At 39.1% G+C, this 25,161-nt stretch overlaps 3 protein-coding genes across 5 annotated transcripts; all 3 read left to right on the top strand.

Annotated features, from left to right (window-relative positions):
* Positions 1-377: 377 nt before the first annotated feature.
* Positions 378-6,453, top strand: rnf14 (ring finger protein 14). 3 transcript variants are annotated; one of them, XM_085363967.1, is made up of 9 exons: positions 378-440; positions 1,063-1,221; positions 1,995-2,056; positions 2,184-2,337; positions 2,875-3,260; positions 3,357-3,585; positions 4,199-4,371; positions 4,902-5,032; positions 5,145-6,453. In XM_085363967.1, the coding sequence occupies exons 2-9, from the start codon at positions 1,071-1,073 to the stop codon at positions 5,206-5,208; spliced, it is 1,350 nt and encodes a 449-aa protein (XP_085220093.1). In that variant the 5' UTR covers positions 378-440; positions 1,063-1,070; the 3' UTR covers positions 5,209-6,453. The 3 variants fall into 3 exon arrangements, with proteins under 3 accessions (XP_085220093.1, XP_085220091.1, XP_085220092.1); XM_085363965.1 differs by having other exon boundaries at positions 1,926-2,056; XM_085363966.1 differs by lacking the exon at positions 378-440 and adding an exon at positions 451-947 and having other exon boundaries at positions 1,926-2,056.
* Positions 6,454-10,987: 4,534 nt separating this feature from the next.
* Positions 10,988-13,471, top strand: endou2 (endonuclease, polyU-specific 2). Its single transcript, XM_085363968.1, has 6 exons — positions 10,988-11,089; positions 11,506-11,611; positions 11,726-11,847; positions 12,190-12,302; positions 12,828-12,981; positions 13,217-13,471. Exons 1-6 carry the CDS (start codon positions 10,988-10,990, stop codon positions 13,469-13,471), a joined length of 852 nt encoding a protein of 283 aa, XP_085220094.1.
* A 1,979-nt stretch (positions 13,472-15,450) lies between these two features.
* ndfip1l (Nedd4 family interacting protein 1, like) lies at positions 15,451-24,445 on the top strand. The gene is made up of 7 exons (XM_085364618.1): positions 15,451-15,608; positions 17,503-17,590; positions 18,354-18,484; positions 20,990-21,077; positions 21,183-21,307; positions 21,580-21,646; positions 23,357-24,445. Exons 1-7 carry the CDS (start codon positions 15,579-15,581, stop codon positions 23,458-23,460), a joined length of 633 nt encoding a protein of 210 aa, XP_085220744.1. The 5' UTR covers positions 15,451-15,578; the 3' UTR covers positions 23,461-24,445.
* Positions 24,446-25,161: the final 716 nt, after the last annotated feature.

The following is a 25,161-nucleotide window of genomic DNA, read 5'->3' as shown; positions in this document are numbered from 1 at the left end:
CATTTTCAATCTCTATATAATATGCATGTTAAATTTTATATTTGGGGTAAAATATCAAGTCTTTTCAAGTAAACCGGTTCAAGTCCAATTCAAGTCCCAAGTCATTGGTGTAAAAGTCCAAGTCAAGTCACAAGTCTTAGAACATTTTTTCAAGTCAAGTCTAAAGTCATAAAATTAATGACTCGAGTCTGACTCGAGTCCAAGTCATGTGACTCGAGTCCACACCTCTGATGAACAGGTGTACCTAATGAAGTGGTGTATGTTTACTAAGATTCGTACAGTCTTACAGAGGTACAATATTTATTTAAATACCATGAGGTCGCTGCTTCTTAGCGTAACAAAATTGCAAGTAAAGATGTCATACACTCACAAGCCTGAAGGTGACGCGCCATGACAGAAAGAAGTCAGGGCAGGAGTCATTAGTGCTTTGGCCGCACAAGGTAAGAAACATTGACTTTTCCATAGTTAATTAGTACTTAGAGGCTTAGGGATCTTATGCAGGGGTTCTTAGTTGCGTAGACGAGCTAAAGTGCTGTGTTGCTGCTACAGAAGAAAAGTTAGAGGACGGCCGAGATCCCCAAGAAGCCACTGTTTGAGCTAGCACAACAAGCTAGCCTGGATGGGTTTCCCCTAGTTACTTTGGTAGTTACGGAGCTGTCCTCTAGTTTGAAGCTGACTCACGGTTCAGATTTACTTGCTGTTAAATTAGGATGGAGTTAGGAATACGTCTGACATAGATAAGTAAACTTTTTCTAGCTAGCTTGCTAACTTTTGGGCCACACTGTAGCATGACGTTAGCTACGGTAAGCTGACGTTATATCACAGGAAACTGTACTTTGCTCTCAGGTGATTAGTCATTGTTATATAAAAAGAGTTCCGGGAAAACCACGGTTAACCAAGCTGCAAACTGTGAAGGCAGGAAAACGTTATGTTTCTGAGGACAAAATGCAAGTTGCTGCTTTTGTTTTTAGCTTTCTGTCAGTATTAACGTGTGCTAGCGGTTTGTCAGGATTTGTCATGATATTTCTAATAATAAATGTTTGTCACACACCGTTAATGCAGGAATGTAAATGTCTGAGGACAAGGAAGCCCAGGAGGATGAGCTGCTTGCTTTAGCAAGTATCTACGATGAAGAGGAATTTCATCGGGCAGAGTCTGCACAGGGGGGAGAGATCCAGCTCTGTCTGGAGCTCCCTCCAGATTTCAAAGTGGTAGTCAAAGGTACAGCTGTCCGGTAGGCTTTGCAAAGAAAGAAAAGCAAGCTGTGGGGAAAAATCTGACAGGTTTCATAATAATAAAGCGCTTTTCAGGATGCGTTGGAGAAGATGGGCTAACCCTAACCCTCTGTACCTTAATATAATTTTATTAAGATCTTCCAGATTCCTGAAAGAAATGGCAATGGGTATATGGTGATAAACATGATTAAAGCTTAAGTAATTATTAGTTTGTTTTATTCAAAGATTAGAGATAGCTTTTTCAAACTGCATGTGGCCATTTAAGATGTTTACATTGATATTTTCATCTTTTCGTTTGCATCCTACGGCATTACTCTCTCCTTCCTGCCTCCATCTCATCCCCCTCCTCACCTCAAGCCTCATCTGTGCTGAAGTCAGGACTTTAACATAGGAAAACTTGCATAAACATACTTATTTATTACCGATATTGTCACAGTTAGTGTCAGCAGGTTAGACATGCAATCCTTCCCGGTCTCCATGTAGCTGACAACAAGCTCGCTAAACAACAACATGTTGGACTCAAGTGTCCTAAAAATTCAACTTTTCCTTATATAAATATGATTACCTTTTCATATCGTATGCGAGTTTGGCCATCCACAGCTAATATGGGGTGCAGAGGGTTAATTCAGTTATTCCCTCCTAATCATGCACTAATAAGAAATGTAATGAAGTCTCTTCTGTCTATCACAGGAGAGAATAAAACTGAATATAATGTCTCCTTCCTACCTCCTTTGGTGGTCAACTTTGAGATTCCTGCAGACTATCCCTCTACAGCCCCACCGCTCTTCACTCTCAGCTGTAAATGGATGACCAGAGCACAGGTACGGACTCATAACAACTCAGATAATCCTTTATTGTGCCACAAGAAGTACTGGACATGTTGGGATATTCAAATTGTGAGTCAACAGTACATCGTAAATATCAAAACCTTTCTCAATGTCACCTCAGATGAGCTCTCTATGCCGACGACTGGATGAGCTGTGGGAGGAGAATCAGGGTTGTGTGATTCTTTTCACATGGATCCAGTTCCTCAAAGAAGAGGCTCTGGGCTTTCTGGGTATCCAGTCACCTCTTGAAATCATAAGGGGAGGAAGTAAGGCAGGTAATGAGTGAAGAAAACCCGACCGTGCAGTGAAAATTAGAGCATAGATACTTCACACCACACACTATGCACACTGGGACAAACTGGCTCAAAACATTAGATTTGTTAATGTTATTTAACCTCGCCATGTCTTCTTAGCCGTTAGTTGAAATTATCCACATTCCAAAATAGCATAACATGGACACTGTCAGTGCTTTAGCTGCACTGAGCCTAAAATGAACATTTTGGATGCTTCTCAGTTGCAGAATACTTGATGCACACGTAGGCATCCTGGGTGTGAGGATCTCAGTTTTCTCATTGTTTTGCTGATGGCTACCTAACATCTCATTGGTGGTATCCACTTTTTTCCCCTGAAAGTTGAACTGGAAAGATGGAAGGTTGAAAGCTATTAATTGTTTCCCTGTCATGTGCATTGGTACACACACTTGTACACATTGTTCACATCTCAGGCATTTTTTTCTGTTTGTAATTCATATGTACAGATTGCATTTTATGTTTATAAATGGTGCAAATTTGTCTTTTGCTTTTTTGTCCTAGCTATGGTGCAGTTTGGGGGCCATCCTGAAAAAGCAGAAGAAAAGAAAAAAGAATTGATGAATTCCAAGTCTGAACAGAAGATTTCATCGTCTTCTCAGCTGGACCCGAGGACTGTCCTTTTGATGGACCCGCGTGCCGACCTTCTACCTCAGCTCCTAGACTTTGACGAGGCGCAGCGGCAGAGGGTGTTCGACAGCAGAGTGTTCTGCTGTGGAATCTGCTTTGTAGAGAAGCTGGGCTCAAACTGTCTCTGCTTTAAGGAGTGCCAACATGTATACTGCAAGGCCTGCATGACTGAATACTTCCAGATCCAAATAAGGGATGGCAATGTTCAGTGCCTTAACTGCCCGGAGCCCAAATGTACCTCTTTAGCCACACCGTCACAGGTATTTGTGATTTATGAGTCCGTTCAATTAAAGTCCAACTCACCCTACCGTCAGCGCCTACCCTGCTTTCCTTTCCTGTCTGCCTTTATGTTTCAGGTGAAACAGCTCGTGGACGAGGAGCTGTTTGCCAGATATGACCGTTTGCTCCTTCAGTCCAGTTTGGACCTTATGGCTGATGTGGTCTACTGTCCCCGTCAGTCCTGTGGTACCGCTGTAATGATGGAGCCAGACACAACCATGGGCATTTGCTCAGCATGCCAGTATGCTTTTTGCACACTGTGCAAGCTGGGGTATCACGGTGTCTCCCACTGTAAAATTCGTGCAGGTAATGCCACTGAAACTTTAATAGTTTTCTTTAGAAGCAAATCTGATTGGTCAGTTAACTCGACCTACAAATTTTGTAGTAGAAACCAGAAAGTCTCCAATATCAAAATGTTGTCTTTGTCCACCAGATTCTGTACATTGGTGTGAAGATTTCTTTGTTTAACCCTTGTATGGTGTTCGGGTCTGTGAGACCCGTGTTCAGTTTTTTTCAAAAGAAAAATTAAACAATTAATTATTTTTTCACGTGTAAATGTGTTGTGTCTTTCCACTCACTCCACTTGATTATAACTGATTTATTTATAACATTTTATATAAAAGAAAAACGAGAAGCACATTAATTCATAAATGTGATCTAACAAAGGTAAAGGGAAAAAATTAACCATGTTTGCTGTTCATATGTCTTGTAATTGGGATGAAGTAAACATCTGTTGAGTAATTTAACATAAAATTGTTTGATAGTGTTAATTTGGAAAGCCAAAACTCTAGCGGGTCCACCAGACCCATGAACACTGGCTGAGTAACAAAAATACGAACACCACACAAGGGTTAAAGACATGCCATCAACACATCTTCATGTTCAAACCAGTGTTTTTGTTTTGTTTTTTTCCCTACAGAGGAACTGCGTAACCTGAGAGATGAGTACCTGTCTGCTACTGCTTCAGGGCAAAAGTTCATGGAGCAACGCTATGGGAAAAGGGTAATCCAGAAAGCAGTTGAGGAGTCCTTTAGCAGAGACTGGCTCAGTGAGAACTGCAAATGCTGCCCGCGCTGTGGAACCAATATACAGGTTGGGCTTTCCCTGTTGTTAACAGTGAAGTAGAACTGGCTTTGACTTGAGCATCATGGTTCAGATTTTTGTAAAATTGAATGTTTATTGTCATCAGACGGTCTCCAAAATGAACTGCAGCCACCAGTCAAAAATTGCTCCTTAAAACGTACTGGCCTAGAGACATCCTAGCAACTCATGTTTGCTAGGGGGAAATGTTTACTCCTGGAATCATTGTCTGCGTTTGTGTCACATGTTTATTTCCGTTAATGCCCGGTGAGTAGTTGTTAAGAGCTTTCATTGAAGTCTATGAAATCCTTGACGAGAGACTCTGGCAATCTGCCAGCAGCCAAGGCAATCGCAGAGCAACTTTTTTTATTACCTGGAAACCACTGTCTAACCAGGTTGCCAAGGGGTTGCCTAGTGATCTTTAGGCCAGTGACTGAGGTGTCATATGTCGTTATTTTTTTCTGTTCTGTCTGTGAAAAATCTTGCGTTCGCTTCCAGATTATCCCAGTTGTAGCTAATGTATCGTTTCTGTGTCTCTTCAGAAAGTTGATGGCTGTAACAAGATGACCTGCACCTCTTGTAAGCAGTACTTCTGTTGGCTGTGCCTGGGCGTCCTCAGCAAAGTCAACCCATACAGTCACTTTAACAACCCACATTCACCTTGTTACAACCAGTAAGAGATTTTTTTTCCTTCTTTTTTTAACCCCCTCCCCCAAGTTAGGCTTATTGATATTATATTTACATTACGTATTGTTTGTGAATGCATCTTTTCTTTCTTGTTGCAGGCTTTTTCTCGGTGTGGATCCTGATGAAGATGATGATGCCTTCTGGAGTGATGAGGAGGACTGACACTGTGCAGTGCTTCACTGCTGTATGCTCAATTTGAACGCACTTTATCTCTCACATAGCCACCACTTCATCTGTGACTTCAATATGCCTGCATTGGCCAAACAGTGCAACTACAGCCACCATAACCCTACCATGTCACTATTATGTCTTTGTTAACATGGTAACATTAAAATTGCTGTTTTGGTTTGTACATCAGTAATGGGTATTTAGATATGTGGTTATTGATTGGCAGCACAGTTTTCTGCACCTGACTGGGTCACTGGGCTAAATCATTGGAAATGCTGTTTGAATTTCAGACTTATACAGGTCAACATTATATTGGTTGTACATGTCTAGATTTTCTCTTTTCAAGTAGACATGCACTTCCTGTCCTGCAGGTTTATAAAGTTTAGGAACTAATAATGGAACCACTAGTTAAGCTCAGTTTGCTCAATTTCAGGTGCTTTTTCTGCCTTTCCAGTGTTAAGAGGAAAACTGGAACCGTCTTTGTCCCACTTTGTCATTATTCACGTCACATTAACAATCTAATCAGATTTTTCATTTATCAAAGGTATGGCATGAAAACCTTTGTTTTTTTTAATTTCGTGATATAACAAATACAATTAAGATAAAGCTTTAAAGAAATGGAGACAAACCCAGAGATGTGTTACTCACACATAATTTCAAAACTGGAAGTTGTGCTTTGTTTTAGTTCTAGGCATTATGGGAAAACCCCCATGCCTCCCAAAGACACAGGGTGCTATTTACAGAGCCTACTCCGTAGTCTTTCATAAACAAGTTTAGCTGAGTCATTGCACAAAGTCAAAGCAGGTTAAAATTTATTTCATTGGATTGGTTGGTATTGGTTTTATTATATTTCTGTACAGAACTAAATAATAGAGGAAAGTGGCTTAGATACTTTTGAGAATCAATGGTTTAACGATTGCTCATTAGGGTATGTGTTGCTTTAATTTCATTCAGGGATTGGTGTGAGAAATGATATAATCGAATAGATCTACTCCTTAATGTTGCCACTAATTAGTGTCAAAGTGAGGCCAAATAGTTTAATTATATCCACAGATACAAAAATTAGTTTGTATTGTATTACTTCATTTACATTAGAGTGAAAGGGCAAATTTCTAATGCAAGCAGTTCTGTTCTGAATTGAACCCTGCAGCAAATCTGTTCTTTTTTAGCACTGAATGATTTGGTCTGTCCTGCAAAGCATGTGGATTTGCATTGCAATTAACTGTTCCTCAAAGTAAAAATTCTTACTTAACATTTTGTCTGTTTCATTTCATGTCTTGGTGCCAGCATAAAACTGCACATGAATAGACACAACTGTAGGTTGAGGTTTGAACGCTGACCTTAAGAGTAATACTGAAAACAGCACAGTGTAAACAGTTTAACGGGTTATTAATATTTGAAATGCTTGCCTCTGTTGTCAGTAATTTAGTGAAAACTTCCTGATGCACTAAACATAATGTAAATGTCATGATTGTCTTGCAGTGTATCACTTTGCCCACATGTTATGAGCCATCATTACTGTGGGCAAAGTGGATATACAGTATAACAGATGGACGAAAGTACTGTGACATTACTCAGGTTTGTGAAGTCCTATATTGAAGCCTCAGGATGAATTTTTGACACAGTCTCTGTCTTTTGAAACCTGATGTACCCATGAAACTGCATGTTTGTTGGCTACTGACTTAGTCCTGCTTTCTGACAGTCTTGTGCTTGAAAGCCGCTGGACTTCTTTAGGTTCCTGAAAACAATTTACAAAATGAACTTGATGTTTTATTCAGTATGACCTGAAATAAGATACGGAGCGCACAAGCTCATCCGTCCACTGCTTACTGAGGTCAGGGCTGAGGGCTGTTTCCACAGTGGTAAGTTTTATTGAAAGTCTTGGTGTGACCCCTGTTTTGACTGCGTTGGCTTCAGTTTTTTTTTTTAAAAAAAAATCATCGCTATTATTTCAACAGAATCTTTTTCTCTTACACGGTTACAACAAAATGAATGTGAGATTTCACATGACCAGCAGTGTCATATTTAAATGTAGGGTATATATTTTTCTTGTTTCTGCAGAGGTCCGAAAAAACTTATTTTGCACGTGCATTACACAATTCAGGTTTCTGGTTCAGATGAGTGGTAAAAGTCTACACTCTTACCATAAAGTGGTTAGGTTAAAGCAGCTCTTTGGAAAGAAAGTATTGCCCACACTTGCTCTAGATTAACTAAGGTCACGTTAGCAAAGGCCCACAGATTGAACACCTGAATAGAAACATGTCACACTGGTACTGAATTGTGTTTATAAAAAAAAAAAAAAAGTGAACTGATTAAATAACTTTCCTTGAAAGAAAAAAAGTTTACTTTCTTACACTTGTGCCAAGGCTCCAAAGAAACTAACAATAAATAATCATTTTATATAGGTTTTTTAAAATGATCAGATGATGTCATGTTTAATGTCAGAGGACATAAAATGTTACAATATAAATATTCACTGATAGTAGTTAATAAATTGTCATATTCATGCATATGAATTAAATTAATAAAAATCTCACTACTAATGTTACATAAGCAATTTAAACAAGCTTTGGTTGGTTGCTAAGCTTGTAAAAGGGTTAAGCTAGCTTGGTTAGGAGATGATTAGCAAAGTGAAATCAAATTTTGCTAAACTAAATCTTCTATTTGTAGTTTCTACAAAACAGATGCTATGAAAACATATCTATGCTCTTATCATATAAAAGACACCTAAAAATGGGAGACACAAAATAATGTTGGTTATGCTGCTAATAATGCTCAGTAATGGTTAAAACTAAACTTTCAATTCAATTTTATTCATACAGCGCCAAATCACAACAAACAGTCCCCTCAAGGCGCTTTAAACTGTAAGGTAGACCCTACAATAATGCGTACAGAGAAAAACCCAACAATCATATGACCCCCTCTGAGCAAGCACTTTGGCGACAGTGGGAAGGAAAAACTCCCTTTTAACAGGAAGAAACCTCCGGCAGAACCAGGCTCAGGGAGGGGCGGGGCCATCTGCTGCGACCGTTTGGGGTGAGAGAAGGAAGACAGGATGAAAGACATGCTGTGGAAGAGAGACAGAGATTAATAACAAATATAATTCAATGTAGAGAGGTGTATTAACATATAGTGAGTGAGAAAGGTGACTGAAGAAGAAACACTCAGTGCATCATGGAAACCCCCCAGCAGCCTAAACCTATTGCAGTGTAACTAAGGAAGAATTCAGAGTCACCTGATCCAGCCCTAACTATATGCTTTAGCAAAAAAGAAAGTTTTAAGCCTAATCTTGAAAGTACAGATAGTGTCTGTCTCCCCAATCCAAGCTAGAAGCTGGTTCCATAGAAGAGGGGCCTGAAAACTGAAGGCTCTGCCTCCCATTCTACTTTTAAATACTCTGGGAACAACAAGTAAGCCTGCAGTGCGAGAGCAAAGTGCACTAATGGTGATATGCTACTATAAGATCATTAAGATAAGATGGAGACTGATTGTTTAAGACCTTGTATGTGAGGAGCAGGATTTTGAATTCAATTCTGGATTTAACAAGGAGCCAATGAATGGAAGCCAATACAGGAGAAATCTGCTCTCTCTTTCTAGTCCCTGTCGGTACTCTTGCTGCAGCATTTTGGATTAGCTGAAGGCTTTTCAGCGAGTTTTTAGGACTTCCTGATAATAATGAATTACAGTAGTCCAGCCTGGAAGTAATGAATGCATGAACTAGTTTTTCAGCATCACTCTGAGACAGGATATTTCTAATTTTAGAGATATTGCACAAATGGAAGAAAACAGTCCTACATATTTGTTTAATATCAAGTCAAGTCAAAGTCAAGCCACGAAAACTTTATTCACCCCCAAGGGGCAATTAAGATAGTTGATACCTATATATGTACATTGAAGAACATATCCTGGTCAAAAATGACTCCAAGGTTCCTCACAGTGTTACTGGAAGCCAAGGTAATGCCATCCAGAGTAAGAATCTGGTTAGATAGTTTCAACTTAATGACTTAAAAAATTGAATTAGGGATCTTAAAATTTTAGCTTCTTTAGAAGCAACTTAAACTTTCAAAATGGCAATTTTGAGATTTAGACATAAGATAATTTTGCTCATCTCTTAGACTTAATTCTGCCAGACATTTTTTCAGTAGTAGAAACAAGGTTAAAAAAAAGAAAGAAGCCTGGGATTGTATTTTTCTGAAAATTAAAACACTCAGACGGCTACAAGAAATTGTATATTACAAAAAGATAACACAAAATAAAACTCTTCTATTCTAATTCCACGAAGGCCACATTATATATAAATATTTTCGGGATTTTTTTAAATAAATAAAATTATTATAAAAGTAAAAAGTTGTATTAGCTCCTCCTTAAATTTAATTTGTTGAAGACTTTAAAATCTTGTTTTAAAATGCTTTAATCAAGCTTTTAATCTGAAATGGTGAGGTCAATGACTTGTAAAAAAACCCAACAAAAAAAACCCCCAATCGTGTTTCGTACAAGACCTTGGTTCTATGTAGATGTTTAAGTGAACTTTAACCATTAACAAAATCTTATTACCTGAAATATGACCCATATTTACCCTGTAATTCAGAGGTTATGCTGTGACAGACAGAGAAACAATGAAATTCTAAAGAAACAAAGACCCCACGTTTTAGTGTGAGACTGAAAAGAGACGACAACATAGTGTGATCCCTTTGGTCAGAGTTGCTGACAGGGGATAACCCTTTAAAACGGCCCCTCTCTCCTGTCCTGTCCCATCCCCTGCCTCGTGGTCTCTGTTCGCTCCCCCAGCCCATGCCTGCCTTTCTCCATACACACTGATTGACTACATGGCTGGACTATTACTATGCCTCTAAACACACCTGCACGGCAACCAGCACGAGCAGCACCTGACCAGCACTGAGATACTTCACTAACCCTCAAATCATTGATTTGATTTATTAAAGCAGGAGGACAGACAGAGGAGAAGGTCAGTGGATTTTGATGTGGTGGCTGATGGGATGCAATGTGTGAATCTATGTCAGCCACGTTTGTTGAATGCAATAGTGTTTAAGCTAGATTAAGCAGTTGAAGCTATTATGTTTTTACAGTGCCGAGTCACTTAGGACAGCCTTGTGAATCGCTTTCATGTATCTATCTAAAACGTTGAAATGTACAAATAAATAAAATAAAATACTAAAGTTAAGAACATCAACTCAGTTACAAAAGATAATAAACCACTAACCATAAAAAGGACCTTATAGTGACACAGAAATGATTAACAGTGCTTATTTAAGTAGCTTGAAATATCTAGTTATTTATGATAAAGCTGACATTTTCCTCAGTGGGAAATGGCTATTTATTATATCTAATTATTTATATAATAAATACATTCTTTATTTAAAAAAACAACAACATGTAAATGGTTGGGCTAAAATGCTGTACTCAAATAGCCAAAACCATTTGTATAAACTGATTTATAACCTCTGTTTGCACACACATCACCTCAAAGTTAAATATTTCTGAAAAGCTTTTTACACATAAGTGAGTATTATATTTAATCTGATGGGTCACTTAAACAAGTTCAAAAAGAGCAGAAATACATTATTGTATGCCTACATGCATTAGCGTACCTGTGCTTTACACTTTTTATATGTGAAAAATAGTTTTATGGTGTTGTTCACCTCTGAAGCTTAAAGCTCGAGTTAAGCAGAGGCTTCAGTAACTGTTCCTCTCCTGTCAGAAGCACATACTGGAAAGAGAGAGCATCCACAGCACATCTGCAAGCGGTCATATCATGATTGAGAGTGACAGAGAGCTGTCAGCCATGGTGCAGGAGCTATGGGACAATGATATCAACAGACTAAAGCCTGGAAAAGACTACAGGATCTCCCTTCAGGTGCATCACGCACTCAGACACACACAGACACCTGTTGTAGATAATAGTATATATTGCAAACTTATGACGATATCTGACGGTCTGCATTACACCTCAAAACAGGCACTGTTCTTCTCCTGCAAATAGAGCTCAAGTTTTTAGCTCTGAATGAGCTTTACTCAGTAAAAAAGTCAAAGCCCGGAAACTTAGAGACCTACTGTAAAGGTAAAGGTTAGATCTTTGTGATAGAAACCGTCGATATTTATGGAAAATTTTATTGTAGGTCTTCCTAATTTGGACAAACTTTCTACTTGTATTTTTTACCACGTAGTAGTAATACTTACATTTTGGAGGCACAAGTAAGAGTAAAGGAAAAGATATCACTGGAAGCATACATGAGGAGCATTTTATGAAAAGCACTGTTCTTCCTGTTTCAGGGAAAAGCTGGAGACAGCATGAACATCAATGACAACAATGACGGGGCGGGATATCCACTGTTTACCTTTGTCGATGAGAACATTTTCAAAAAGGAGACTTTTTTAGGTAAGTGCACTAGGCACTGTATTGTTATCATCCATGTTTATAGGACTGAGCAGCCCTAAACATTGTTTAATGACGTAATGTGCCACTGAAATGTGCCTCTGTTGATCTTTGCAGCCTTTATCTCCCTGCTGGATAACTATGAGAGTGACACCGGTAAGCCAGAAATTGTAACTCCTGAGGAAGTGGCAGAGAACCACAAGTTCCTGGACTCCATCGTTCAGACTCCCACCATGAAGGTACCTATGAGGGGCATTTGACTATGTTCGCCATCGTAGGTTAGTGTCATTATTAAATACAGAGGATGAAGAAATATTATCAATGGCTTTCTATGACAGGAACAAAAAAAAAACAAACGGATGTTAGTAGCACTTATTTGTCTGTGGAGGTTTGTTCCAGTTTCACCTACTAATGGTGGAAGAGATAAACTCATGGGATCACTAAATAATTAGGATTTATCCTCTGTGGGTTAAAGGTATTTGAGATATTTAAGTCCTGATCGGACCAACTAGCGCTTTCATCTCGAGCCACCCTGCTAACTGAGCTATAAGCATTTTGTAATAAGTTCTTCTATTTTTTAGATAGCCCATAAATACCTGGTCAAGAAGCATCTTTCGCCTGAGGATGAGACAGAATTCAAGAAGCAGCTGTACAGGATCTGGTTTGAGCTTTATGCGAGGAGAGGATCCAGCAGGTGGGTGGAATCTGCGTCAGTGGAATTCAGCACCGCGATGGTAAATACAGGCTGACAAACTGGCTCTGTGTGGCAGATACATTCAGCGTCAGTGCTGTCAAATGGAAGAAAAAAAAAAGTGTTCAGGATTGGCTTGTCCATGTGGGCAGCTGCAAATTTAAGGCATCGATTTTGGAGCAGCTTCTTTTTTGGCCGGTAACCTCTCAGTCCATGTTGATGTAAAACTGGCTTCACTGTGGACAGCAACACTGCTGGTCCAGCAGTTTCCAGTTCATGGCAGTCTGGAGCCTTGGTGGTTCCTGGGTTGTTCCTGAACATTATAACCAATTTCATCTCATCTGAGTGGGTCTTCTTCCAGATCCTGGCAAAGCAAAGCAAAGACACATCCAAATAACTTGTACATATGTATGATCGTTTAAACTCGCAATCTTGGAATCTGCAATTGTCAAGGAAAACTACTGTGGCATTCACGCCCATGATGAGTGGCTGTAAACTTCTGACATTGCCCTTTTTGTCTCTCTTCAGGCCAGACTCTTCGGGCTTTGAACACGTGTTTGTTGGAGAGACAAGAGGGGGGAGGACTGTTATTGGTTTTCACAACTGGATCCAGCTATACTTACAAGAGAAGCTGGGCCATATTGATTACAAAGGCTACAGTGTCACTGCACATTCACCCCAGGTATACTATTCTTAAGACTTTCTTTAATTAAACTCAGGCAAAGAAGTTCTTTTCTCTGGTACTTTACTTTTAACTATTTAGACAGATATTCAAAAATGTATTCAGGTTACTTTTTCCCTGTATATTTATCAGTAATTTCTTTCCTGCCTTTTCTCCACTGTCAGCAAATATCTGTCAAACAGTCTGACTCATTTCTCCCTGCCTAACCGGCTTTTTCATTTTGCCCCTACCGCAGCCCGATGAGAACAAACACATCCTGGCGCTACAGTTTAGCTGGAAGAACGGTATAAAGCCCAAGGGCAGCATCTTCATCGGAGTCAGTCCCGAGTTCGAGTTCGCCCTCTACACTCTCTGTTTCCTCACCTCGCCTAATGAACGCGTCAAAGTCCAGTTCAGTTTGTACGACATGGAGATTGTTTGCCACCACTACAACCAGAAGCATATAGGTACCACCTACCCTGTGCTCCTCAGGTACCTGAACCCTCGGTAACTCGACTAGAAAATACATCTGACATACAACTTCCCCATCACTTAAGCTTGGGTACAAAGTGTCATAGGTATTGTTGTTGTCTTTTTATTTTACATAAAGATACAATAAAACCTTCCAAGAGCTAACTGCATTGCCTTTGTTTCTGTTTTGAGAGTGTGCTACGGATTACGTGATGGGAAATAACTGATGAGTCTCTGAAGTCTGAAGCCGGATACTGATCTATCTTTATCTCTATTTTACATTTTTTCTTAATCTTTCTTAACGTTTTAGGTCATTAAATACATTTTAATACTAGACAAAGATAACCAGAGTAAATAAAAACATGTAATTTTTAAGTGATGATTTAATTTATTAAGAGAAAAAAACATAAACATACTTGACCCTATTAAAAAATGAATTGCTCCCTAGACCTAATAACTGGCAGCAACACTGGAGAGTTTTTGAACACGAATGGCCTGTTTGAGGTCATGGCAAAGCATCTCAGTCTGATTTAAGGCTGGACTTTGAGTAGGACTCTGCAAAATATTCTTTTGTTTTTTCTTTTATTGATTTTTATGTGTATGGGGGATTTTTTTGAGTCATTCAGAGGTGGACTGGCTGATGCGTTTCAGATCACATCAGCCAGTCTTGAAGATCGTCCCATGGAGGCCATTTTTGTCCAGTTCTTATTGTTGAATCATGAACTCTGACCTTAAATGAGGAAAGTGAGGTCTGCAGTTCTTTAGATGTTGTTCTGAGTCCTTTCCAGACTGATAGATATCAGTGATTTTGTTTATCATCTGTTCTTGAGTTTATTTTGATGGTGGCATGATGTTTGCTTTTATAGATCTTTCAGACTTTACTTTGTCAAACAGGTTCAAATGAAGTGTTTTCTTGATTCAACAGGTCTGGCACTAATCAGGCCTGGGTTTGGCTAGTGAAATTGATCTGAACTTTCCAGAAAATATGGTTAATCGCTGCTAAATCATGATTTCATAAATTTAATTTTTAATTTTTAATTATAAAATTAAAAAAATTTGTATTTACTTGTGTTATCTTTGCCTAATATTAAACGTAAAAACTCCAAAACACGTACAAAAGACAACAGAAGTGCTCCAGGATGCTAGGCGCAGTGTTGAGCTTTTGTTACCTAGTTGCTACACAAGCCAGCAAGTACCAACGACCGGATTTGGTGTGTGGTAGTAACAGGTAAATGAACACTTTTTTTTTTTTAATTATTTGAATATATATGAGTGCTTGTGTATAAATACACAAACAATACACATATGCTTTCAATTGTGTAATTTAAGTGATCTAGGTAGCTCTGTTTTGGAAGTTCAGTTAACTCTAGAAATGTGTTTTGGAGTTTGTACGTGCTTTGTCTCAAGGGGTCACCGCATATATTTATATATAAACATATATAAATAAAACCACTTTTTTTTACATTAGTAATTCCTTTTGTGCATAATTTTATATTATTGTTAATAATAAATTAATTAAAGCAACAAAACAACCTGAAGAGTCGGTTTGGAGACGAAAGAGCTGGAAGAGCCGGTTCTTTCGGCTCGACTTAGTGTGTCGAGCCGAAAGAGCCGGTTCTCTAAAAAGAGCCGGAAATCCCATCACTACTTTAAATTATCTTAAATGATCTTGTTTCACTTTCACGACCGAAAGGTGGCAGTACAGGGTTTGTTGTGGCCAATGACGTCAATCAGTTGACGTACAAGAACTTCGTCAAGTAAGTGAGAACGTAGCGGAAACTGATTAATTACATAATAAAATAATTGCAATCTAGCATTAAAATAGAACATGTTTCTTAATTGAAAATACGCGAACGAATACAAAGTTGTAAAACTGCAATGACAACATATTTTTAATTACTATTAAAAACCCAAAGTATTGCGAATTAGGCATCACAATGGATTTTATTTTGAAATGCTAACAGGAAACCTTTTGTATTTTGTCGGTCGCTAGTTTAACTTCACAGCATACAGGCACAGCCGAACGAGGAGTCTTTCCATTGTGGCGAGGACAGAGTTTACCGTTTGTACTGTTATATAATTTCTTACTCGTTGGGTGTCTTGCTGGCATACCTTTCTGTCGTTGATTGATAGCCGTTGAAGCGGGAATGGCCGAATCGAGCCCCAGATATCAGCAGGTAAGAGAAGGCTTAAAGTCAAGCTAAAAGACGTTAAAGCTTCAGTCGTAGGTACCGTCGTCTAAATGCTGTTAGCATCGAACTGTTAACTTCGAAGATAAAGTCGCCCAGGCGTGTCGCTTCGTGTTTGAAAACAAGACAACAATTTCCCGTCGAATAAAGATGGATGTCGTCGATGGATTTAAGCCGATTAAATTGTGGGGGTTCTTATTTTAATCGTATAAAGGGTTAGGTGTGTTAACGGGAAGCTAACGCGCTAACGAGACGCTAAAGGTTTTAATTACGCGTTACGTGAATTTTGAACCGGGTTTTTCTTTTGTTCTGTGATAATATGTGGGCGTCTTTTTCATATTGAATTACAGTCTACCGCGAAAGCTTGCCAGCTACTGAGTATTGTTTGGTAAATAAGGTCAACCGTTGAACAATATCTCGATCACCTTTTGAAAAATATGAGAGCATTTAAACTGTGGCTATCACCTGAGCAGCACCAATGGGTGTGTTTACTGTTGTTATTAGAGCACACAGGCCGTATTAGATGCATGTTCATGTTGGTGTTTGATATAATAACTAATGATCAGGTGCATAGAGGCTAATTTGAGTCTATGAATTTCTCACTATGGGGGAAAAATACTCAAGATCTATTGACAGTAAAGGGAACTATATTTATAGTCATATTTATATAGATAGATACTTTAAGCATCTCAAAAAAGGAAATTACTGTGTTACAGCTGCCAGTGTAAAGAATAAAAATATAAATATTATAATCTACAGTAAAAAGAAAACTGTCAAAAGTACCATAGGACTGTAGTGAAGTTAAAGAAAACAAAAATAAGACTGGGATTGCGCCAAAGAGAATTTTAGCAAATGTGCACATGACAATAAATTAACAGTTACACTTTAATGTCTAAGCTACATAATGTATGATTAATACTCCTGCAGTCCTAGTGTTCCTGGAAACTGAGTTATGGCAATTGAACAATCAGTCTTAGTTTTAAACTCTTATTTTGGGGAAATAGGAGCAAATAAAGTCTCACTGTTTCTAAGTCATAACTGTGTTGGTCTGGTTTCACAGACTTACCTGCTAACAGTTTCCTTGCTAATAACAAAAAAAAGGAGAAATAAGAAACACATCACTCAACATCTTTTTTTTCTTTCTTTTTCCCAGTTCTGTTTTTCTGATGATTATATCAATGCTGAGTTTTAAGTTCCTTTTAAGTAGGTCAGGATGTCCAGTGTTGTGCCACAACTTTCAAACATGCAGGCTTCTTCCCTGGCTCAGAATAGGACACTGGGGGAATGCCTGTGCACTTGACTGGTCTTCAGTTTTATATCCAAACCTTTGTTATGGGACTTAACAGAAATCTGTCTTTTCTTGTAACTGGGACAAATATGGAAGTTTAAAAAAATCTGTATGGGGGCCAGTGCGTTTAAAAGTTCATTTGGGCTGAATTTCTCAATAATATCAAAAGTCTGCTTAATACTTAATATTGTAAAATCTTAAACAATGAAGAAGTGACATCTGTATAGTTTCTTATGACATGTTTAGATTTTATTTAATTTAGTTGACTAGTTGTGGGATTTTTTTTTTAATATGCAATATTTAATCTGCTGTTAAAAAGCTATTTGACTTGAAGGGCAGAACTGATCAGTCCTAGGACTTGTCTGTGCATCTTGACAGCAGACTTCACACCTTTAGTTGTCTTAAACTGTCTTGTTTCACTTCTTTAGAAAGGTTTCAACATTAAAACTAGCAGGCTTTTTCCTGGCTCATAATCTGCCTTAGGCGAGCGTGAAGTTATTTTTGGCCACTTGATAGGCAAATATGCATATGGAGGGTTTACGCATATATGCCTCACAGCTTTAACTGTGAACTTAATTTATCTTCCTCTCACAGCTTACCAATGAGGAGGACTCAGAAGAGAGCCCACAGGTAGCGGCTGATGCTCCTCCGCCGTACAGCAGCGTCACAGCGGACAATTCTGGTAAAAATGATGTTTCCTTGGAGCTGAGGTCATCTGTAGTGGTGGCATTTTGGTCCACACAGGAGTGCCTGAGTAAAAGTCATGTATTAATAACTGCAGTGTACATTTTGTTGGAAAAGTAGTGAGCTAAATGCAACATGTAGCTGAGAAAGAATTGATGTGTTATTGGGCAAACTGTGTGGATATATTAGAATCCTCCAGAAGACACATGGGAAAAAATACAGGAAATTTCCTCTTTCACTTTTTCCATTTAGCCACCACTTGCAGACTAACCCCCTTAAAGGTTTATGTGAATGTTTGAGAACACGTGTTCAGTGTTAGCTTTAGTTTTGGTAAATGGCCTGTATTTATATAGCGCTTTACTAGTCCCTAAGGACCCCAAAGCGCTTTACATATCCAGTCATCCACCCATTCACACACACATTCACACACTGGTGATGGCAAGCTACATTGTAGCCACAGCCACCCTGGGGCGCACTGACAGAGGCGAGGCTGCCGGACACTGGCGCCACCGGGCCCTCTGACCACCACCAGTAGGCAACGGGTGAAGTGTCTTGCCCAAGGACACAACGACCAAGACTGTCCAAGCCGGGGCTCGAACCGGCAACCTTCCGATTACAAGGCGAACGCCCAACTCTTGAGCCACGATCGCCCGTTGTCTTTGTCAACAAAAGGATTGGACCTGTTTAGAATTAAATAATACTTTTTTTTTTTCAGTTTTGTGTGTGCGTGTGTTTGAAACTGTGCTTTATTTCTTCGCTAGCGTTCTTTGACTGCAAGGAAGATGGGATTTTCCCCAAGCCTCCGTCATACAATGTAGCAACTACGCTGCCTTCCTATGATGAAGCAGAAAGAACCAAGGCTGAGACTAATGTTCCCCTGGTACCTGGAAGAGTGAGTGTCTCACTTTTTTTTTTTTTCTGCCTGCGGTCACATTCAGTACATACGCTCTCTCACACATATACACTCGTACACTGATGCTTGTGCTTGAACACTTCCTGTGTTGTCTGCAAGGCACGAAGTCTTATCGCTCAGCTGTGGAATTTTTTTTTTGTCTTCTTCATGTATGCGACTGTATCTTTTCTGCTCGTCTTTGTTACCGGATTGAACAAATGCAGATTCAAAAATGAAGAAAAACATTTCTTCTTGTTCATATCAAAGGACATTTGCTGATATCTTTGCACTCAGTGCCCTCAGCTAGCCGCAGTGTAGTGCTCACAGCCTTTTCTGATCTCCTCTTTGTGCACTTGGTTGTTCGTATTGTTTACTCAAAACCAGAGTAAATATAGGTGCAGCCTTTCTACTGTGTGACAAGCTTAGGACAGTCTGTAATGATGCAAAGTTTGGATTATATTTTTGTACCAGTAACTAACGTGTGACATAGCTAAAGCTAGCCACATAAATCGATGTTTCTGGTTGGTGTTTGTACTGCTGTTATATCAGTCCCAGTGCCTTACATCACTTTTTACTTAGTGATGGAGATGTGTAGTAGCAGTGTAAACTTTAAAAATGTTAGGAAGACAGACTAAAAGATGTGATAATATTCTCACTGGCCACTTTATTAGGTGCACTTTTTTTTTTTTTTTTTTTTTTTAACTACTGGCTTGGGCCCCCGTTGGCCTCCAGGACTGTCTTAGTAATTTGTGGCATAGATTTAACAAGCTCATGGAATCATTCATCAGAGTCTTCGGTCCTTATTTGGTCCATATAGATTTGTCAGCTCAACATCCACAAGACGAATCTCTTGCTTGTTTCACCACATTCAAAAGGTTCTCTATTGGATTGTGATCTGGTGATTCTGGAGGTCCTTTGAGTACAGTGAACTCATCATGATGTTCAATAAACTTGATGATTCGGGGTTTATGACACAGCACATTATTCAGCTAGAAGCAGCTGTCAGGTTTTAAAGGGATGGAAGTGCAGTATATACAGGGATTGAAACGGTCAACAACAGTACTTTGTGGCATTTAAACAAACTGTTGATACAAGGCAGGATGGATTTGTTCTTTCATGCCTTTTACACCAAATTCTGACCCTACCGTCTGAATACTGCAGGAGAGAGCAAGACTCATCAGACCAGGCAGCCAGTCTTCTGTTGTGTAATTTTGGTGAGCCTGTGTTAACTCTAGCCTTGGTTTCCTGTTCTTATCTGACAGCAGTGACACACTATGTGATCTTCTGCTACTGCAGCCCATCTGCTTCAAGGTTCAATATCTTGCTCTCCTGCATCTGTAATGAGTGGTTACAGTAACACAGTAACTGTGGAGTCACTCTTGCCTTACTATGAGCTCGAAGCAGTCTGGTCATTCTCAGGTTAGCATTTTCTGAAATACTTAAATTATCCCTGACACCAACAGTCATGCAGAGTCACTTAAATCACCTTTCTTTATCATTCTGGTGCTGATGTTTGCACGGCAGCAGGTTGTCTTTGACCATGTCTACATGCCTCAATGCATAAAGTTGCTGTGATCGGCTAATATTTAAATGAATAAGGAATTGAACAGATGCACCTAATAAAGTGGCTAAGAGGATCTTATCGTTAACATTATGTATGGGGTGTCTTATATAGTTTTAAAAAAAGGGGAGATCACTCTTCATCCTCCACAGTACGGCAATAAAGGGAGTTTTAAAAAGATTCAGTAGTTTAAACAGTCAGGTGCTGGTTTATTACAAGGAATTCATATCACACCTCTCTCTCTCTCTCTCTCTCACACACGCACACACACACGCGGAAACTAAGAGCATGTTTTTAGCTGTGAAATGGTGGCTCATGTATGACCTCTAGTGGTCACTGTGATGCACTGCATCTTACTGCATGTGGGGCTGCCCTGTTTGATTGCTGCTGTTGTGTTTCTCTGCCACACATTGCCTTGCGCTCAGCAGCAGCCTCAGCACAGGGACCGCCTGGAGACTTTTGACGATGTAATTCGCAGTTCACTGGAGGTAACTCGAAGAAGAGTGTACGATGAGAAGGAGTGCGTTTGGTCCTGGTTGTGTAGTTAGAGTGTGTTTGTATTAAAACCCTCAACCCCAGACCTTCCTGTGTGTTTGTGTATGTAGACTTTAGAGTGTTAGCTGAAAGTTATGCAAGACCTAGTTCTGCTGGTGGCCTGCATTGAATCGGTTGTTCATGTTTTGTTCATTCTGTTTGTTAGGATGACTTGGTTTCTACCAAGAGATGCTCACCCAGGCTCAATCACAATTGGCTTTGTCTACATTCTAACTGTAGAAATTAAAATATAGCAGTGTGATGTGTTTGAATTTAAATTGTCAAAATTTGAAATGATTAAATGAAAGCCCGGGAAGCTCTGCTGCTGTTGTGTGTTGCTGTGATGACATTTTCTCGCTGATTAAACGCCTCACTGTTTTTGTGCTCTTCTGTTACTCACTCCATCACAGGATGAAGACTTTGTTACCAGAGATGACTTTGAAGATGCAGATCAGCTGAGAATAGGAAACGACGGCATCTTCATGCTCACTTTCTTCAGTTAGTTTCCCAATCGTAAACATGTTCTGTATTCATCAGCTCCTCTCTTCCTTGGATTTGTGCAGAGATGACTGACTTTTTCCACCTTCTCTCTCGCCCTTTCAGTGGCATTCCTGTTCAACTGGATTGGTTTCTTCCTGTCTTTCTGTCTGACCACCTCTGCTGCCGGACGCTACGGGGCCATCTCAGGCTTTGGCCTGTCCCTCGTCAAATGGATCCTCATAGTCAGAGTACGAGACGCAGACATTACGCAGCACACATACAAACACATAAATTGTGGTTTGGTGTACGCACAAGCAAATCAAAAGCCCCAAACACCACTGTGGTATTTTAATGCCGTCTCTGTAGTGGCTGGCTTGTTGGCACCAAACTGTTTCCTCAAAGATCCGTTTGAGAACTGTGCTGCTTCCTTAATTCGCTTTTAAAATGAAGGACTCATTTGAGTGAAAGCTGGGCCAAATTTATTCTAACCCGTGTTTGTGTTGTTTCATTGGGTTTTTAGTTCTCCGCATACTTCTCAAATTATTTCGATGGACAGTACTGGCTGTGGTGGGTGTTCCTGGTGTTGGGTAAGTAGTGAACCTCTGAATTTAAATGAATTGCACGCTTTGTCTTGAACAGGATAGTTACCATTACCTATAAAAGGTGGAAGTTTAGATATCAAATTCAATAAATAACACTTTATCTATATTTACCAATTTATTTTCAGTAAAGAAATAGGTAAATTGCATAGGCATGTTAGAGTCAAAGAATTTACATTTAAGTCTCTTTCACCCCTCTATAAATAAACACAAACACTGTTAGCAGGCAAGACAAACAACACAAAAAGAAAATGTGTTTTTAAGGATAAGGTTTTCTTTTTATCAGACTCCCTTGATACCATAGAAAACAATAACAACAGTGAAATTAAAGATGGGAGTAAAACTGGAAGGTCTGGGGTGTTTCAGAGTGTAAGGGAAAAAAATAACATTTGATAAAAAAAAAAATAAAAAAAATTACAGAAATGAAATGACAAGTACGTAACTTCACAAGTTGTTCACAGGATGAGAGAGAGGGAAACTATGAATATGAATCATGTGATATCTTTCATTGTAAAGCAAATATAGAAGCAGGTTGGCATAAAAATGTAAAAGTTTTTTATTTTTCCTTAATTTTTATTATTCTGATGTTTTATTTATTACTCTGATATGTATACATCACTTCCCCCCCACCAAAAGTTGGGGGCCATTTAAAAAATATAAATAAATGGAAATTTTGAATTTGATGGCAGCTGGATCATCTTTGTCCTCTTTAGTCCAGAAGACATTTCCTCTGACCGCAGAGCAGTTTTCCACTTTTCCTCAGTCCATTATAAATGAGCTTTGGCTGGATGAAGATATTTGTGGATCACATTCACATGTGGCTCCTTCTTTGCATGATAGATCCTTATCCTTCATTTATGGACGGCTCTGAACTGTTTTCACAGACGGCGATTTCTCGTGATTGTTTATGAGTCTATGTAGTGATTTCGCTCATTCCTGTTTTTAATCCAGAGCAGCACGATCTCATACATCCAGTTGTGATTTTCAACCTCGTCCCTTACACACAGAGATTTCTCTGCAAATCTTTTGATGATATTATGTACCGTTCTGCCCATCTTTACAAGTGAGGAACTCTGCCTCGCTCAAATGCTGTTTAAATATGCAATCATTTTTAATTAATTAGTTTTTATAAAAGGCTGATGGTATATTGTTGTTTGTAAATGTGAAAAGTTCATAACAAGGCGCGCTAGGAGGCTGAGGGGTGTCAATGGCGGCTGCCAATATTTTACTGGTCCGTCAACAGCTAGCCTAATTAGCTGTAAAATCTTCCACCTGTTGTTTCTTTTTTGTACCACTTACTTTTCCAGCCTTTTGTTATCTTCGTCCCAAATTACTGGAGACAATAAATCCCAAATTAGCCACTATTTCTCCTGAACCAATAAAATCTCTGTTTAAATGTTTTCTTTATTCTCTTGGGAATAAAATGTAGGTTTATGAGATTTGCAAATCATCCCGAGCTTCATTGGAATTGGTTTGCTATCACTTCAATTCACTTATTTATATAGCACCAAACTGCAACAGTCACTAAAGGCAATTTATGTTGTAAGATAAAGATCCTACAGTAATACAAAGAAAACCCCTTTGTCTTTGTTTTACTAGTAAGAGCAGCCGCACCTAGGGGCAGTGAAAGTCGTCACATGGAGATGTAGCATTGTTGTTTATTGGACTAGTCTCATGCCTATTTCTTCCCCTCTTCAGGCCTCTTGCTCTTCCTCCGAGGATTCATCAACTATGCCAGAATCCGCAAGATGGCGGACACTTTCGCCACCCTGCCCCGCACCCGGGTCCTCTTCATCTACTAAACCCCTTCATTCTTTTGTTTCTTGTTTCTACAGTGAGACACACTGTTAAGCGTTATTCAATCAGATAGGGAGAAAATGTGTTTTTCCTCCCTCGGCCTAACATGATTTGGACAATACCACGTCTGTTGTTCCCTCTTGGTGTAAATCTTTGACTGCTGAGAAATCTGTAAAACCCTTCAGCTGTTAGTGGTGAACTGTCAAGTGCTATTTTACAATTATGAAGTGTGTAGTAAATGTATAAATGATGCCTTATTTACAATTTTACCATCTATTGGTATCTGCAGCATGCTTGGGTCCCTCTTTAACCACCAGGGGGCAGTCTTGCTTTTTGTTCTTCTCTTTTTGGTGGGGGAGTGGGGCACAATTGACTTCTAATGAAGTCATTTGTATAGATAAAGGTGTTTCTCATCCCAGGGGTCAATGGATAATTCTGGGGTTATGGGTTGATTTGTGTAATGTAAAATAATATATTTCAAGTACCAATTTAATGCTTTTAACCTTTTTGACCAATGCGTTTTGCTCTTTGTCAAATGGTACACAGTTCAGGTAATATAGGGCTGTAAAGGGACAATTATTAGCTTTCTGTGGGTTCAAGGCTGAAAATATGGAAGAATATTTGTGTATATCCATAGAAGATCAGGTGCCAGGCTTACTTCAGAGCATTTTTCCTCATGTATTTATAAACACTCCATGTCCTCACTATAATTAGGAATGTTGTTTCCCCATTTGCTTTATACGTATATCGGCCTGATCACCCCTATATGCAGGGATGACCAAACTTGAGGGATCACTGCTTCGCTTAAGGACATGTTGCTAGTCTGACACTGGATTTAGATGTGCAATTGGACACTTCGGTTCAAATAAATGACGCCAATGCCCTGTCTTAGTCACTGGCACCCAGTTGGTGTCCAGAGAGAGAGAGAAAATGTATTGCCAGATGTGATTTTCAAATTCTACTCTTAGGAGTGAGAAATATATTCATTAACGAGAGTTTTTCTTTGATGTAACAATGAAATAAACTTTTTTTTTTTCCATTAATGTGGAAGTGATTTTTATTTATTCTTTGGTTCACTGCTGCACTTTGTTTTCACTGTATTGAGCCAGCTACTTAAAAATTTTAGGACATTTTGTGTTTTCAGTGTGGAATTAGAGAAGTCTTTTTACAAGACAGTGCAGTTCTGTGAAAAACTACACACACGCTTAAAGCTTCCGTAGGAGTTAAGAGGGAAAGTAGCAGCCAGGCGTTGGTAATAAAATGCACTTGATTACGTGATCATCAGCAAGTCTGAGCACCAATGTAGAAAGCAGAAGTTTGAACTATTTTGCTTGTCTGGTGCATTCAGTGTGCACATCCAGCAAATGCTGGATGTGCATTAGGGTCAAACTATGCAATGCTTGTATAATTACATTTTTTTTAAAATATAAAAACTAATCACAACAACAGTCACTTCAAGGTGCTTTATACTGTAAGTTAAAGTAATACAGAGAGGGCTTGATCAAACAACCTCCTTTAAGCAAGCACTTGGCGACAGTGGGAAGGAAAAACTCCAGTTAATACGTTCTGCACACCTGAATCAATGACACGTGGCCAGGAGGAAAGAAATATTACAAAAGAAAATGTACATGTATATAGATTATGACCTTACACTGTTTCGCCATTATTTTTAATGAAATATGTTTCAGTCCAAGCTACCTTTGTTA

Source organism: Diplotaxodon limnothrissa, linkage group LG10, assembly GCF_057381915.1.
Source record: "Diplotaxodon limnothrissa isolate DT_005_m linkage group LG10, D_limnothrissa_male_GT1.1, whole genome shotgun sequence".
In the NCBI taxonomy this organism is placed as follows: domain Eukaryota; kingdom Metazoa; phylum Chordata; class Actinopteri; order Cichliformes; family Cichlidae; genus Diplotaxodon; species Diplotaxodon limnothrissa.
Note: the sequence above shows the minus strand (reverse complement) of the source record. Positions and strands in the feature narration are given on the sequence as shown.